The 17,802-nt window shown below is 42.9% G+C and overlaps 1 protein-coding gene across 4 annotated transcripts in view; it reads left to right on the forward strand.

Moving 5' to 3' along the window:
• Positions 1–17,802, forward strand: part of LOC113404956 (ecotropic viral integration site 5 protein homolog) — a 134,085-nt gene that overhangs the window by 85,289 nt on the left and 30,994 nt on the right. For all 4 annotated transcript variants that reach the window (XM_026655881.2, XM_026655880.2, XM_026655882.2 and 1 more), the window contains one exon: positions 16,221–16,316. In XM_026655881.2, coding sequence (XP_026511666.1) covers positions 16,221–16,316 — 96 coding nt within the window. The remainder of the gene's footprint in view (positions 1–16,220; positions 16,317–17,802) is intronic.

Raw genomic sequence — 17,802 nt, forward strand, 5'->3', positions numbered from 1 at the left:
GAACATGCAGAGGCAACACTCCTGGGGGGTTCATTCATTGGCATTCAGCTATCCTTGTGATACAACATAGGTTTAATTTGATATTTGAGCATACATTCTGAGGTTCTTAAAAAAAACAATCAAACAAACACCCCACCGAAATCCTAAAAATGTTTAGACTTCATATTTTTTTAAACCCTTTCACTGTCCTGATAACATACACATTGCTTGCCAAAATTGTTTGCTGTAGATTGCCTCTTGTCTTTTGTAGATTGGTCTTCAGTTGTCCTATAAATGTATAGTGTTTAAAATAACACTCATTTCTTGCCTAGAGACCAGATACTGTGCTTTGTGTCATGACCTCTACTAACACCACAGATTTTCTGTAATAGTACTCCCAAAGAAAAACCCACATCCTATGTATAACCTTAGATTTTTTTGAGACCTATATGAAGAGAGATTACTAATTGCTTCTGTTATTTCCTTTAATGGTGTGATCTCTACCTTTCAAACATTAAGATTCCATTTAGAATGCACAAGTTGAATTCTGAAACAGCCCTGTAGTGAAGAAAAGATAGTGTTTGTCAGATATAACTAGCAACTCTATTTAAAAAAACAAAACAAAAAAAAACTTTTATTAAAAAAGACACTTAGCATTTAATACTGTGACTTTATTTCAGCACAGAACCATGGGAAGCTGAACTGAGAGTTCTGAGCTAGTGTTATATTTAGCCCCAGGCAAGATGGTGGATGCAGCATGCTCCCTTTCTGTTGCTTCATAGGTGGTGATGGCTTCTGAAGGAAGCCTCATCAAAAGTTCTATGGTCACAATCTTTGTGGCCAAGGTACAGGAATTTCAGGGTGAGGACTTTAAAAAGGAGGGCAACAAAGAGCCCAAAGGACTACTACTGCTAGAAGGTATGGAGTTGGATCTGTGGTAGTTTCAGGTATATTTTAAGTTTTTTTTTATTGAATTAAATTGGAAAATTAGTATGACTGGTAAGTATAGTACTCTTGTGTTTTGCCATCAAGCTCTGCTTTGGGGCACAGTTTAAACTATTTTTCAGTAGTATTGACAAATCATAGATGCATTTTAGTATGTTGGGAAACTTAGAGCTTCTGGTAGCTGGGTAGCAGACAGTTGAGAAAGTGAGATAAGCGCACGAGCTTGGATATTTCTGCCAAGCTAAGCAGTGAGGTAGCTAACAAAAAGTTGAGAGCGAAGACTGGGATTCTTAAAGGAGCCTAAGGAAGTAAGATGCCCAACTCCCATTGAAATTCAATTAACTTCCTTATTTTCCTTTTCAAAATCAACCCTAAATGGCCTTAACTAGGTTTCAGAGTTAACACCATGGATGATGGTGACAATTAACAGCTTTTAGCTCTCTGCAGACACCCAGAGATGACCGTTTACCCCTTTTCACATTTGAGTTATTCTTTGCAGCTATAAGGGCTATTAAAAATGTAACTTTAAAAATAATTTAAATTCTTGATCAAAATATTACAACAAAAACCCACAGACAGAGAGTCACTGAATATAAAGGGAGCTTGCTGGTGGTTAGGGAGCCACCCCCCACCACTTTTTTTATAAATCTAGTTTAAAAAAAGAATTATATCTACTGTCTAGGCTTTTGGGCACACTTCATTGTTGATAAATGCAAAGTGATGCACATTAGAAAACATAATTCCAACTATACATACAGAATGATGGGACTAAATTAGTTGTCACTACTCAAGAAAGAGATCTTGGAGTCATTGGGGATAGTTCTCTGAATATATCTGCTCAATGTGCAGCAGCCATCAAAAAAGTTAACAATATTAGAAACCATTAGGAAAGATAAGAAAGAAAATATAATGCCACTATAAATTCACGGTACGGCCACAGCTTGAATATTATGTGCAGTTCTGGTTCTCCCTCTCAGAAGGTATTAAAATTGGAAAAAGTAGAGAAGGGCAACAAAAATGATCAGGGGTATAGAACAGCTTCCATATGAGGAGGGATTAAAAAGACTGGGACTGGTCAGTTTGGAAAAGATGTCTGAGAGGGGATATGGTAAAGGTCTATAAAATCATGAATGGTGTGAAGGTGAATAAGGAAGTGTTATTTTCCCCCTCACATAACACACGAACTAGGGGTCACCCAATGAAATTAATAGGCAGCAGGTTTAAAAGATAAAGTACTTCACACAACACAGTCAACCTGTGGAACTCCTTGCCAACGGGTGTTGTGAAGGCCAAAAGCATAACTAGGCTCAAAAGAGAATCGGGTAAGTTCATGGAGGATAGATCATCAATGGCTGTTAGCTAGGATGGTCAGGGATGCAACCGTGTGCTAGTTGTCCCTGAACTTCTGACTGCTAGAAGCTGGGATGGGCAACCGGGGTGAATCACTTGATTGCCCTATTCTGTTCATTCCCTTTGAAGCATCTGGCATTGGCCACTGTCAGAGGACAGTGGGCTAGATGGGCCTTTGGTCTGACCCACTATGACCGTTCTTAGGCTCATACCATTTAAGAGAGCATAAATTAACTGTTTTGGCTATAGAAGACTTGCCAAATGAAACATACTAACAAGTGTAACTTCAGCAAAAGAACATTTTACTGTGTTCTGTTTTTTTTCATATCCTAAACCAACAAAAGTGTTCCTTATTTCTTTGGTCTTGATAGGTCCTCCTCTGAAATCAGAAGGTCAGACACACCAGTTTAAACTGTCATTTGAAAATCTTACTTGGGAACTGTTTGATTTTTTTCAAATGTGTTCAGTGTTTAACCATTAGAATACTCAAGAACTGTATACATATTCTAAACTAAAGGCTGAGAACAAAATGTTACTGGGCTCTTGTCCTTCTCACTATGAGCCAATAGCCTTCTGCTCTCCTTGTTTCCCTCAGTGTTCTAGTTCTCTTCCAACTTCAATAGTTGAACTACCATAACCACAGCAGGTTCCCAGGCTGAGAGGGTTCGGTTGGGGGGAAAGGGAACAGGCTGCATCCAATCGAGACAAGAGTCTGACCCCTTCCTTTCTCCCACAGGCTAGAAACCTTCCCTTTTCCTAGCACAATATACCCTACTGGATTTTAGGCACTATCCAGTCTCCAAAGTGTCAAACACCTGGAAACTAATCAGCTCTCTTAAGAGTTATAAAACCAGCTGATCATACCACAGGAGTGGGATGAAGATTGGCGGCAGCAGCAGATCAGGGAGAACTTGGCTTACTAGAGAAGCAAAAGCAGTAGTAGGCAGTGCAAACTGTTAGGTGAGGTTCTCCTCACCCCCACTCCCAATAGTGAGAGCCAGAGGGTGCAGCAGCCATTTTCTCCAGTCAGAGTCCTCTTCTTCCTGTAAATTGCTGTGGTAGCAGCCTAGTTCTCCAGTCCTGAAGTAGATGGGCACACCATCCTGAAGCTGTGGTGGCTGCCAGGACCCCATCTTCAGGTACTTACCTCTTATGGGGTAGGTTATGCCTGGTGGGGGTGCCTGGACTAGTTGGTATGGGGTCAGTAGGGCTGCAGGGCTGGGCATGCTTTTCTTCTTCCCTGCTTGTAGTGGATAGGGGTAGCAGCAGCCTTGAATTTGCTACTTTCTCTAAAGCAACCTCCTTCATCAGGAGCATGCAGCCTCATGACGGCAGTCTGTTTCTTCAGCCTGAAGGTAACATCACGTTATCTAGTTCTTCCCCTCCCCCCCATCCCCTCCGCAAAAAACCCCCAAACCTGGCCCCTAGGCAAAGGCCAATTTGAGCCTAGTGCTTAATCCAGATCTGTCTCTAGTTACTAATTTGAGAAGGATACACCGGTAAATGCACTAAGGCATCAAATCCTTGTAATAGATTTAAATTGTGGATTGTGGGGGAGAATAGCCTACATAGAAAATTTCATGAAGTGTTACTATCAGGAGTCCATAACTTAGTTTCAATTCCATTCAGTACTTGTTATAGCTCCACTTTTCTTTTCAGTTCCTGTCCCATTTCCGTGTCCTTTTCAACCTCCTCAGTTCCCTATCTCTCTATTTCAGTTCAGCATTAATTCAGGTCCCTATTACAGCTACCACTTCTTCTCAAACAATAAATTTTCAGCATAGTTCATGACTAGGAACTAAATGGAAAGATCAGTATTAAAGATTGGAATTAATTCCCCAAAATAAGGTCTCTTTACGAAGCCAAAGCTGATAAACAATTTTATTTTTCTCTAGAGCATTGCAGTAAAGACCCCACGGTAAAGCCTTTGTGCAACTTCCATCTGTAGGTCAACGAATGTTTGGAGATTCAGGGTGTTTGACCACCTCTGGGGCACACGGTAGTATCTTCACCAATCTCATTTTCTCAGTGGCAGCTAGATCACTGTCACAGCCTAGATGACACTATCTAGAATTATGATGTGTAAGCAGTAGCCTAAGTTGCCTGGACACAGTGGCTGATGGGTTTTAGCCTTGCTATGGTTAGGTGTTTTCTCAAGATACAAATATATGTACAGTATAATTTCATAAGAGATGGGGGGAGCGGGGGAAGGGGGAAATGTCAAATGTGAAGACACTATGGTGGAGTGGTCACAAAACTATAGATTATAAAGCACAACGTTATGTTGAGTTAAAGGCCCCAACTGAAACTGCACGGTTGTGGAAACAATTGAACCACTTATGGAAGATCTTCCTTGGAGCCTTGCTGATGCTAAAGGACAACTTAGTGGAAAAAATTAGGCCTTACATTGGTTTCTGCAATGGCAGTAGGAACTTGGTAAGATAAAAGTTTTTCCCCCATCAAGATAGCAGCTGAGCATACATATCAGAGTATCATCAGAACAGAAGATAATTCAGATAATTTTGACTTTTTTTATGAGGGAATGGGGAGGAAGGAAAAAATCTTTGGTAGATATAGCTTGTTGTGAATCTTTAAGCAGTTCAATGTAGTCATGGTCTATCTGTACTGGCTTGTCCTTGTTGTGGTCCTTGAATCTCCAGGATGTATACAGAACAATTTAACATGCTATTGTAAAGTTGTAAGGACAGTTGCACAATCCTTGGTCAGTTACGGGCATCTGTGTAAATGACTCGTTTTCTCTCATGAAATCTTCTAAGGGTATGTCTACACTACGAAATTAGGTCGAATTTATAGAAGCCAGTTTTATAGATACCGGTTTTATACAGTCGATTGTGTGTGTCCCCACATAAAATGCTCTAAGTGCATGAAGTCGGCCGACCGCGTCCACAGTACCGAGGCTAGCGTCAACTTCCGGAGCGTTGCACTGTGGGTACCTATCCCACAGTTCCCGCAGTCTCCGCCGCCCATTGGAATTCTGGGTTGAGATCCCAATGCCTGATGATGCAAAACAGTGTCGCGGGGGGTTCTGGGTACATGTCGTCAGGCCCCTCCCCCTCCGTCAGAGCAACGGCAGACAATCGATTCTCGCCTTTTTATCTGGGTTACCTGTGCAGACAGCATACCACGGCAAGCATGGAGCCCGCTCAGCTCAGCTCAGCTCACCGTCACCATATGTCATCTGGGTACCGGCAGATGTGGTACTGCATTGCTACACAGCAGCAGCCCCTTGCCTTTTGGCAGTAGATGGTGTATTACGATTTATATCCATCATCGTCGTATTCCAGTTCAATCAGAGGCACCTGGGCAGACATGCTTTGTCTCCTGGAGGCTCAGTCCTGCCAGCAGTCCTATTGAACCGTCTTGACGATGATGGCTAGCAGTCGTAGTACAGTATCTTCTGCCAAGCACCCAGAAGATGCCGAGGGCTATCAGTCATGCTGCACCGTCTGCTGCCAGCTTAAGATCTAAAAAATAGATGTATTCATTTGCTTCTCCCTCCCTCCGTGAAATCAACGGCCTGCTAAACCCAGGGTTTTGAGTTCAGTCTTTGGGGGGGGGCCATTCTGTGTGACAGTTGTTTGTGTTTCTTCCTGATGCACAGCCACCTTTGTTGATTTTAATTCCCTGTACCTGTACGCCATGTCGTCAGTCGCCCCTCCCTCCTTCCGTCAGTTTTGCGCCTTTTTTCAGACCAGACGCCATAGCACTGGGATCATGGAGCCCGGTCAGATCACCGCAGCAATTATGAGCACTATGAACACCACGTGCATTGTCCTGGAGTATATGCAGAGCCAGGACATGCCAAAGCAAAACCAGGACCAGCCGAGGAGGCGATTGCAGCGCGGCGACGAGAGTGATGAGGAAATTGACATGGACATAGACGTCTCACAAAGTACGGGCCCCAGCAATGTGGAAATCATGGTGTTACTGGGGCAGGTTCATGGCATGGAATGCCGATTCTGGGCCCAGGAAACCAGCACAGACCAGTGGGACAGCATCGCGTTGCAGGTGTGGGACAATTCCCAGTGGCTGCGAAACTTTCATATGCGTAAGGGCACTTTCATGGAACTTTGTGACTTGCTTTCCCCTGCCCTGAAGCGCCAGAATACCAGGATGAGAGCAGCCCTCACAGTTGAGAAGCGAGTGGCGATAGCCCTGTGGAAGCTTGCAACGCCAGACAGCTACAGGTCAGTCGGGAATCAATTTGGAGTGGACAAATCTACTGTGGGGGCTGCTGTGATCCAAGTTGCCAGGGCAATCAAAGACCTGGTGATATCAAGGCTAGTCACTCTGGGAAACGTGCAGGCCATAGTGGATGGCTTTGCTGCAATGGGATTCCCAAACTGTGGTGGGGCGATAGACGGAACTCATATCCCTATCTTGGCACCGGAGCACCAAGCCACCGAGTACATAAACCGCAAGGGGTACTTTTCAATGCTGCTGCAAGCCCTGGTGGATCACAAGGGACGTTTCACCAACATCAACGTGGGATGGCCGGGAAAGGTACATGATGCTCACGTCTTCAGGCACTCTGGTCTGTTTCGAAAGCTGGAGGAAGGGACTTTCTTCCCAGACCAGAAAATAACCGTTGGGGATGTTGAAATGCCTATCGTGATCCTTGGGGACCCAGCCTACCCCTTAATTCCATGGCTCATGAAGCCGTACACAGGCAGCCTGGACAGGAGTCAGGACCTGTTCAACTATAGGCTGAGCAAGTGCTGAATGGTTGTGGAATGTGCATTTGGACGTTTAAAAGCGCGCTGGCGCAGCTTACTGACTCTGATAGACCTCAGCGAAAAGAATATCCCCATTGTTATTGCTGCTTGCTGTGCGCTCCACAATATCTGTGAGAGTAAGGGGGAGACATTTATGGCGGGGTGGGAGGTTGAGGCAAATCGCCTGGCCACTGATTACGCGCAGCCAGACACCAGGGCGGTTAGAAGAGTACAGCAGGGCGCGGTGCGCATCAGAGAAGCTTTGAAAACCAGTTTTGTGACTGGCCTGGCTACGGTGTGAAACTTCTGTTTGTTTGTTTCTCCTTGATGAACCCTCCGCCCGCCCTCCCGCCCCCAGTTCACTCTACTTCCCTGTAAACCAACCACCCCACCCTCCCCTCCCCCCTTCGAGCACCGCTTGCAGAGGCAATAAAGTCATTGTTACTTCTCATTCATGCATTCTTTATTAATTCATCACACAACTAGGGGGATAATTGCCAAGGTAGCCCGGGATGGGTGGGGGAGGAGGGAAGGAAAAGGACACACTGCAGTTTAAAACTTTAAAACTTCAACACTTATTGAAGGCCAGCCTTCCGATGCTCAGGCAATCATCTGGGGTGGAGTGACTGGGTGGCCGGAGGCCCCCCCCCACCGTGTTCTTGGGCGTCTGGGTGAGGAGGCAATGGGACTTGGGGAGGAGGGCTGTTGGTTACACAGGGGCTATAGCGGCGGTCTCTGCTCCTGCTGCCTTTCCTGCAGCTCAACCATACGCTGGAGCATATCAGTTTGATGCTCCAGCAGCCGGAGCATCGACTCTGGCCTTCTGTCTGCAAGCTGACGCCACCTATCTCTTCAGCCCGCCACTTGCTCTGTTCAGCCCGCGATTCATCCCGCCACCTCTCCTCTCATTCAAATTGTGCTTTTTTGCACTCTGACATTGACTGCTCGGGATAGCTCCCGGAGGCCAATAATGTTGAATTCCGTCCACACTACCCCAAATCCGATCCGCAAAGGCCGATTTTTAGCGCTAATCCCCTCGTCGGAGGTGGAGTAAAGAAACCGGGTTAAAGGGCCCTTTAAGTCGAAAGAAAGGACTTCGTCGTGTGGACGTGTCCAGGCTTAATTCAATTTAACGCTGCTAAAGTTGACCTAAACTCGTAGTGTAGACCAGGCCTAAGATTTAAATAGGACACATTTTATTGGGTTTAAAAAATCAGCATATGCTCAAATCATACTTAAAAAAAAATCTTAAGGTGCAAAAGCTCCATCTCATCCTAAACACAGATATACTAAGAACCTTTGTCTTCTGTTGAGCTTTTCCTTTAGTTTGACACTAGCTGTGCTGCCTTAAAATAGGAAGCTTGTTAACCGCTAGTCTGAAATCAGGACCCTCAGAAATATTAGTTGCATTCCCCACCCCATCCTGCTTATCAGAAGCTACCATATGGAAATGGCTAGAAAATAGTTGAGCTCAACATAAGGGAAAGAAAAAAAAATCTTAAAATCACTCTGAATAGTGAAAAGCAATTTATCCATTTTATGAAGTTAAAAACTTAAATTTATTTTCTGCATAAAATGCATATTAGTGAGATCTCATCAGTTTTTGAGAAAATAATTTGAGTAAGAGGCTTTTATAATCACACCAAACTATAAATCAGATCTTTACTTAAACACAATTTTATACTTCATAAACTTATGCCACTGATTCATTGGTTAAACTAGATTATTACTGTCTTTTTAAGGCTAGATAATTTTGGTAAGAATTTTTTAGTTTAGACTGATCATGACTGTAATTTCTTACGTAATGCCTAAAATGTTTTCCAACAAGTTGGTGGTACTTTTGAAGTAGTAGCTTTAAATAGTTACATTGGTGATGTAAACTGTCAACCCTAATATTGGTAAATTATTTTCAAAATGTTTAAATACATTGCTATCTATTTTCAGTGACATTAGCTTAGTGGTACATTACGTGACTAAGAACTCGAATGAAAATAAACTCTCCATCGCTATTTAGAGTGAACATCAGCAGTCATGAAGGAAGGCTCTAGTACCTTGTCCTAAGACCAGCTTTGTTTCTCCCTCCCTACGTCCTTGCAATTCATAAACTGCTGAATCTAGACTTAATCTGTTACTTATTACAGCCACTAAGAGCAACAACATCAAACTTCTAGTGCTTTGTGTTGCAAGGGGAAGTTGCATCATTTTTCTCTGAAAAGTGACACTTGAAAATGGCACACAGGGAACCCCACAAAGTCAACTACTTCCACATCAAATGTATTCAGTGTATGAATATTTTTCTAGTTGCCAGTTCTACAGACACCATGAAATCTGAAAGATAAACTGGCATCTTTCCTTTCCTTGCATCATCAATAATGAAAATTCTGCAGGCAAAATTGTGCCCTTAGTGAGAGCTGTGTAGAGGTGTAACTGATTGGAATTCAGTAAATAATTCTGTTTGTCCACAAAGGAATGGAATCAGCTAATTCTGTCATAGCTGAGTTTGCTCTGCAATGTTCACAGGAGTGAAAAGTAGCAAAAACTCACCTTAGTGACTGAAGTAAGCAGATTCGTTGAATAAGGTGTCATGTTCATAAAGCTGTTTTTCAAACAGAGCTCTCACTTTGTTTCCATATAATGTCAATGTGGTTTAATTATACACTAGATTATCGTTTCTGTTGAATTTGTTTTTCTGTACTCCTTCTATTACAAGGAATTACTCTAGAAATACACTGGCCTGATTCTAATGGGTTCTGTTCCTGATCTATAGTGGGAGTGAGTGATATTGGGCTTTCCCACCTTTCAACCTATTTATTTACTCCTTCCACTTTGGGGCATCAGTCCTCCAACAAAGGAGGAAAGTAAAATTTTGAAACTTCTACTTATCTATATTAGAAATAGCAGGAACACTTTAAAGCTGCCATAAAAGGGAGTGTTGGGTTTTTTGGTTTTTTTTGCCCTTTGGGTTGCCTCTAAAACTAGACTGTCAAAAGCATTAACCCCCAAACAGCTCTGCATTGATGCAGGAAGGACTAGAGGAGCTGCCTTCATCTCATTTTCTGGCTCCATGGCTGCTTATTCTGTGGGTAGATAAATACTGTATATGTGGGGGGGGCGGGGGTGTCTCCAAGCTCATCCCTAAATGGTCATAGAGGGATTTGCTTCTAGTGCCCCCTCCCTCCCAATTTGTATGAGGTACACAATGTCACCATGCAGATGAACAAGGCAGCGGGTCTAGATGGGATCCCTGCAGAAATCTTTTTAAATGGTGGGCCAGAGCTAATTCAGCAGCTTTACCTGCTTATCCTTAAAATCTGGATAAAGGAAGAGATACCCAGTGAAATAAGGGCTGCCCTGATTGTCACCCTCTTCAAGAAAGGGGATAAAGTGGATTGTGGAAACTCTCGTGGTATCTCCCTCCTAGCCATTGCAAGTTCTGGCGCGGATCCTTGCAACCCGCCTTCTGCCCCAGTCAGAAGAAATTTTACCAGTGTCTGAGTGGTTTCTGACCATGTTGTGGAACTGCGGATATGATCTTCACAGCACGGCAGCTGCAAGAAAAGTGTTGGGAGCAAAACCGACCACTGTACGTGGCTTTTATTGATCTAACTAAAGCCTTTGACTCAGTGAATCGCCGTGCCCTCTGGACTGTACATTCTAAGATTGGATGTCCTGATAAAGACATCGATGTCCTAAAATTGCTTCATGATAACATGAAAGTGACTGTTCTGAGCAGCACTAGCTTAGAGAGTGAACCTTTCAAAGTACAAACAGGAATCAAACAGGGCTGTATCATCACTCCAACCATGTTTGCGGTTTTTATTGCTGTCATTCTTTACCTAGTATCAGAGGGGTAGCCGTGTTAGTCTGGATCTGTAAAAAGCGACAGAGTCTTGTGGCACTTACAGACTAACAGACGTATTGGAGCATAAGCTTTCGTGGGTGAATACCTACTTCATCAGACACGTATGGTGGAAATTTCCAGAGGCAGGTATAAATATGCAGGCAAGAATCAGTCTAGAGATAACGAGGTTAGTTCAATCAGGGAGGATGAGGCCCTCTTCTAGCAGTTGAGGTGTGAACACCAAGGGAGGAGAAACTGCTTTTGTAGTTAGCTAGCCATTCACAGTCTTTGTTTAATCCTGAGCTGATGGTGTCAAATTTGCAGATGAACTGAAGTTCAGCAGTCTCTTTGGAGTCCACCCACGAAAGCTTATGCTCCAACACGTGTTAGTCTATAAGGTGCCACAGGACTCTTTGTCATTCTTTACCTAATTGCTGGGAAGTTTACAGCTGGCGTTGAAATCACTTACTGAATAGACGGAAAGCTGTTCAGGCTTAGCAGCTGAAAGCCAAGAGTAAGATTTTCACAACGTCTATTGTGGAACTTCAGTTTGCTGATGACAGCGCAATCTTTGCCCTCTCAGATCTTCAAACGAGCCTGAATGTGTTTGCCGATGCTTACGCATGTCTTGGTTTCACTCTTAGAGCGCTTTAGTCTTCTTGATATTATCAGCCCTCTCCAAATGAGGTATTACGTGCCCTATCTATCAAAATCAATGGAGTGGCACTGGAGAATGTCGATCATTTCCTCTACCTTGGAAGTAATCTTTCATCCAAGGCAGATATTGATGCAGAAATTCAACATCGCCTGAGCTGTGCCAGTGTAGCTTTTTCTTGTTTACGGGGTCGTTGAAGATCACAACATTCGTACAGACACCAAGCTTCTTGTTTATCAAGCTGTTATTCTCCCAAAACTGTTGTATGGGTCCAAAACTTGGACAACCTACAGACAACACTTGAAAGTCTTTGAGAGGCACCATCAATGCTGCCTTTGTAAGATTCTGAAGATCAAATGGGAAGACAGGCGCACCAATATTAGTGTTTTGGAAGAGGCAAAGACCACCAGTATCAAAGCAATGATCATCAGTCAGCAATTCCTCTGGACTGGTCGCGTTGTCCGAATGCCAGACAGGTCCTGTTCTCTCAGCTGAAAGAAGGATACCATAATGTGGGTGGACAACGGAAGCGTTATAAGGACTTGCTGAAGGACAACTGTAAAAAAATGTAATATTGACATTGATACTTGGGAGACACTTGCCCAGGATTGCTTAAAATGGAGTGAAGTCCTACGTGATGGTCCCCTGCATTTTGAACTTGCTTGCCGACAAGCCGAAGAGGACTAGAGGTGCAGGAGGAAGGAGAGACTGGTTTCCAGTCATGGTCAACAGCCTCCTGATGAGCCTGAAAACAGCTGCCCTCATTGTAATAGAACTTGTGGGTCAAGGATTGGCCTTATTTGCCACCTTGGGGCCCATAACTCCCATGGAAGATGATCATACTCAGTAACGAGTGATCGCCCATCACTGTATATGGATTAGCCATTAGTCTAGTAATATATTCTGTAGTGGATACTTTATAGGTGTTATATAATTATCAGTATTATAGACAAAGTGATGGAAGCTAAAATTCAGTGCATCTTAAGACTCCTTTCTTAACTCGTGCCATGAAGAGGTTTGGAAGAAAATACGTGAATGTGAGCTCAGGACCCTAGCCTTCATCTTAATAGCCTGGTATTTGTGTATATTGTGGTTTTTAATATTTCATATATGTCTTAAAAGGAGCTCTCCATGAATGCTTCTCATATTGGCAATTCTTCAAAAAAGCAACACTTCCCTCCTCCCCCAACTGTTTTGATTTAGAAGTGCTACCAGACCTCTAATGCTGGATTCAGTTTTTTCCACTTAAAGAACAGAGGCAACCATTCTTGTCTGGTGTTAAAAATATACCATCTTCACCAAATTTGTAGCCAGTGTAGGTAATTTTTTTAAACTCAAATTGGATTTTTAAAATTAATTACTGTATTTACATTGTTTTTTAAATCAGATTCTTTATTTACATGTTAGTTCTTTACTTTTTCCCCATTTTATAGTCTTAAGATGCTAAAATGGATGCTTTATACTCTTAGGCTGTGTCTACACGGCACAGCTTACAGCGGCACACCTGTGCCGCTAAAACCTTGCCACACAGTGTAGCCACTCTGTCAGCAGGAGAGAGCTCTCCTGCTGACAAAATAAAACCACCCCCAACGAGGGGCTGTGTTAGCGGGAGATCATTTGCTGCCAGCAAAGCCATATCCACACCAGCGCTTTTCATCAGTAAAATTTGCCGGTCGGGGTGTGTTTTTTCACAGCCCTGAGCGACAAAAGTTTTACCGACAAAAGTTTTACCAACAAAAGTGTAGTGTAGGCCTAGCCTTAAGTTCGTAATCGTTAGTGAAAAATGGCTATGTAAACCGGGGGTGGGCAAACGTTTTGGGCCGAGGGCCACATAGGGGAATAGAAATTGTATGGCGGGCTGTGAATGCTCACAAAATTGGGATTGGGGTGTGGGCTCTGGGGGTGGGGGGCTGGGGATGAGGCGTTTGGGATGCAGGAGGGTGCTCCAGGCTGGGATCAAGGGGTTTGGAGAGCGGGAGGGGGAATCGGGGCTGGGGCAGAGGGTTGGGGCGTGGGGAGAGGCTCAGGGGGTGCAGGCTCCGAGGGCGCTTGCCTCAAGCGGTTCCCGGAAGCAGTGGAATGTCCCTTCTCCGGCTCCTATGTGGAGGCGCAGCCAGGCGGTTTTGCACGCTGCTTCATCCACAGGCACCGTCCCAGCAGCTCCCATTGGAGCGCGTAGGAGCCGGAGCAGGGCTGTGCTGCGGCTTCTGGGAGCCATGTGGTGCGGCCCCGACCCTGCACCCTGGCTGGAGCGCTGGAGCGGGGCCGAGCCACGTAGTGTGGCCCCGACGCTGTGCCCAGCCGGAGCAGGGCCGAGCCACGTGGTGCGGCTCGCAGGCTGGCTTAAAATGGCTCTGGCCCGTGGGTCGGAGTTTGCCCACCCCTGATGCAAACCCTAAAATTCTACCAAGAAACTTCACACTTAAAATGCTCATCTGTGCGCAAAAAAAAGAGAAATCCAAGGCCCTGTTAACATCCTCATTGTGAGAACACAAATTCAAATAATAAGCAAATGGCCACCACTATATTTGGAACAGACATCACATACTGATAGTTTCCACAGTCAAGAAAGCTGCATTTTTCAGCTAGGCTATACTCCTCAATCCAGGTTTGAAGTCAGTGGGACTTATGCTCCAGAGTCACTTAGGTCCTTTTGAAAATCCCAGCTTTTGGTGCCTATATATTGAGTTATGAGCCTAAAATTAGGCTCCTATTTTTTAAAAATTTGGCCTGTGTATAAAAACAATCAACTAAATAGTTAGGAGCAATTTTGCTTTGAAGTGATTTTATGCCACTAAAAAGTTTTTAATAGCTCTAGTGCTATATGCTGTAAACATTTTTGTGTACATGCTTAACTTTAAACACATGACTATTTATTAATGTAAGTAAGATTGATTCTTTAAATTTTCAGAATCAGGGCTGTAATTTTCAATGTTTTTTCCCTATAGTACATTAGTAAAAATCAAATAAGATGCTACCAGTAGTGTTTTAATAAAAAGCATTTATAGTTTAGATTATACCTTTATAATGAACTAAAGTTGCAATAGCAAATTTCAAATTATTTTGACAGTCTCAGCCTAATTTAATTCAATAACTTAAAAAAAAAAAATTTAAATTGCTCCACCCTGTTTATATCCCATGAGGTGTGAGTAAAGGATAACATTTTCTTTTTGCTAACAAATGACTGGCTTATCCTTCAAACTTCCATATCATTAAAACTGCCTCCTACCTTCAAATGTAAACATGAAGACGTGTTGTCTTTCAACAACATTGACTTCTTCCTCATTGTTACTAATCTCTTCCATTATTCAATTTTTCTATATTTAAAATGGCTGCCATTTCCCATTGTATTATAGGGTTGAAAATGCTTATACCTTCAATAAAGATGGTATGAGGAACACTAACCCCTTAGTGAAAGTGGCCACTGTTTACCGTTGTTCTAATGGGACTGAAAGCACAGGCTGTCCACAGGGAGGAGGCCTTCCTCCCGTGCTATGCGTATCAAACAGAGGAGATTGGTCTGCCATAAACTTTGGCTCCGTTGGAAAGCAGTGAGGAAGGAACACTTCTGGAGAGAAGCTACGAGCTCTAGTGCTGCGAGCTTTCAGGCCTCTGAATCATCAACATACTCCTTTGTTTTTAGGAGCTGTAGCTGGCCATGGAGTAAATGTGGCAATTGACAGATTCCTCCCACCCCAGAATGCAGGCACCATCAAAAGGGAGTTGGGTAGTGTAGAGACCTACCAACCCTCTCCCATACACACTTGGTTCCTTGACTTCTCCACTTCAAACACATCCATACCCTTATGCCATAGGGGCTGGGGGCATCCCTGTCCCCTTCACACTCGCTGAAGCCCTCCTACACTTCAGCAATGAAATTCCATAATCAAAAACTGCATTTAAAAGTGATTAAGGTATGACAAGTGTGATTGATATCCTCCAGACACATCATCCAAAAAAGCAAGGAAATGCCAGGTTACATTTCCTTGTCAGTTGAAGGCAGAAGGAAGTCCCTTATGATAATACAGTACTTTCAAGATCAGTGGAAACCTGTTGTATGGGCATTTAAGATGCATCTAACAAGTGTCCCAAACTTGATATTCCTTACTTTTAAGAAGTTGCATTGAAGAGAGAGATCACACTTACATGAACCTTTTGTTCATAGACTTCTTTTGGTTATATGCTGGCTTCCATACACTAACCTTTAACTCTTCAGACTTCTCTGCAGAGCTCTGCCTGTGTGCCTCAACCCTGTACTGAGGGGACTAATTCAGTGTGTCATTTAAGCCTTCAGACCCTTATTATTCTCTGCAGAGAATAGATAATGGCAGCGGGGGGGGGGGGGGGTAGTTGCTAATCACTAGAAACTGTGACAACTAACTCATTTCACAAAGGCCATTGTACTATCTTCAGATGGTGACATTTTTCAGTTACTGCTTGTCTAGGTGAGATTTAAATCCGTGATCTAGAAGTGAAAAGCTCTGTCTTAAACCTAGGGTGACCAGACAGCAAAAAAAATCGGGACAGGGGGTGGGGAGTAATAAGAGCCTATATAAGAAGACCCCAAAATCGGGACGGTCCCTATAAAATCGGGACATCTGGTCACCCTACTTAAACACCTGATTCAGTCAGTCTCGTGAAATAAGACTGAATGTATTATAAACATGAAGATTTTGAACAAGCTTTTTCTTTTTCTTTTTTTTATAAAAAACAGAAAGAAGAAGGAAAAATTCAAGGGCAGCTTAATAACTCCGACTCTAACCAGTATATTAGAGAACTGAAAGATCAGATAGCAGAGCTGAATGATGAGGTAAGTGATTGAAAAAAAGCGGTCATCTTGCTCATTTATATCTTTTGTTCTAGTATCTTGTAACAGCATAGCAGTTCTCGCTGATTATGAAGAACTATTGCAGTTTAAAGGTTTGATTCTCCCTCCCCCCCCAGTAATATTTTTTTCACCTAACACTGTAAAAATAACATTCCAGTTTATTTAGTGAGTTTTGGCTAAACATAAGGAATCAATGTTTTGTCAAATCTTTTTATTTTTGTTAAAATGACCCAAAAATGTTACCTGCATTTTTCCTAATTCTCAGGAGCTTTTAGGAAAGGTGTACAATAAGCAATGGTTGATCATGTGTTGAAATGTTACACTGCATTAGAAGCTCTTGTTAAGAATTAGTTATTTTAATGCTCATTTGCTATGCTTTTTAAGGTGAAATAAATTAAACTAAACTGTACTTTGTGGTATTTACCGTTGAGAGGAAAGGTCTTTACGTGGAAGTATTACTGAGATTGCTAAAAAAAAAAAAAAAGGATGCTTGCTTAATGTCAGTTAACAGATTTCTTTGTTTAAAAATTGCCACAACTTTGAACCGATGAAATTCCTGACAGACTTCCTTGATATAAAGATTTTAGTAATTTTCTGTTAACTATAAAGATTCTGGAGGATTTTAAACACAAAAGGCTTATATAACCAGAACTCTGACTGGTATAGTTCATTTGTTTGTCTCATAACATTATGGAGATATGCCTGTGGCTCTTTTGCACCATGAACAGTGTTTAGATAGTCATCTTTGCTTTTTCGTACTGCTAATGTACACTTTCCAAATAAACAGGTTTAATACAGTCGGTTGAAATCTTAGTTGTAGAGCAATGCAACCGGTTCAGTTATTTGCCTTTCCTGTTCTAGTGTTCTTTCCATTAAATAATCACACCACTTACTTACCATGATGCAGTTAGTGTTTTCATAACACATACAAACTACTCTAGTAAATACAACCTTAAAAGGCTCAACCTTTTTAGGACCCGTCCCTTGAGGATTATAATACAGTGGAGACTCTTGCACTGCTGTCTGTACTGTAGATAAAGGACTTCAGTCTCTAGGGCCATCAATCCAGCACCTTTAGCATGCACTAAACTCACTTAAAAATAAAGTTAAAATCAATACCCTGCCATCTTGCATTAAAGAATATTATGTTTAAATGGATACAGTCAACCTGCTTATGCCCTCAGCCTTCTTTAAGGGAAGGTGAATTACTTCCAGAATCCTTGGAACATGTATATTTTGCAAAAATGTTAGGAGTAACTAAGGGTAGGTCTACACTTACCCGGTAGTTCGGCGGCAAGAAAATCGAACTTCTGGGTTCGACTTATCGCGTCTTGTCTGGACGCGATTAGTCGAACCCGGAAGTGCTCGCCGTCGACTGCGGTACTCCAGCTCGACGAGAGGAGCACGCGAAGTCGACGGGGGAGCCTGCCTGCCGCGTCTGGACGGAGGTAATTTCGAACTAAGGTAC

The sequence above is a fragment of the Terrapene carolina genome, unplaced genomic scaffold (genome assembly GCF_002925995.2).
Source record: "Terrapene carolina triunguis isolate 2854851 unplaced genomic scaffold, T_m_triunguis-2.0 Scaffold211, whole genome shotgun sequence".
Classification (NCBI taxonomy): domain Eukaryota; kingdom Metazoa; phylum Chordata; order Testudines; family Emydidae; genus Terrapene; species Terrapene triunguis.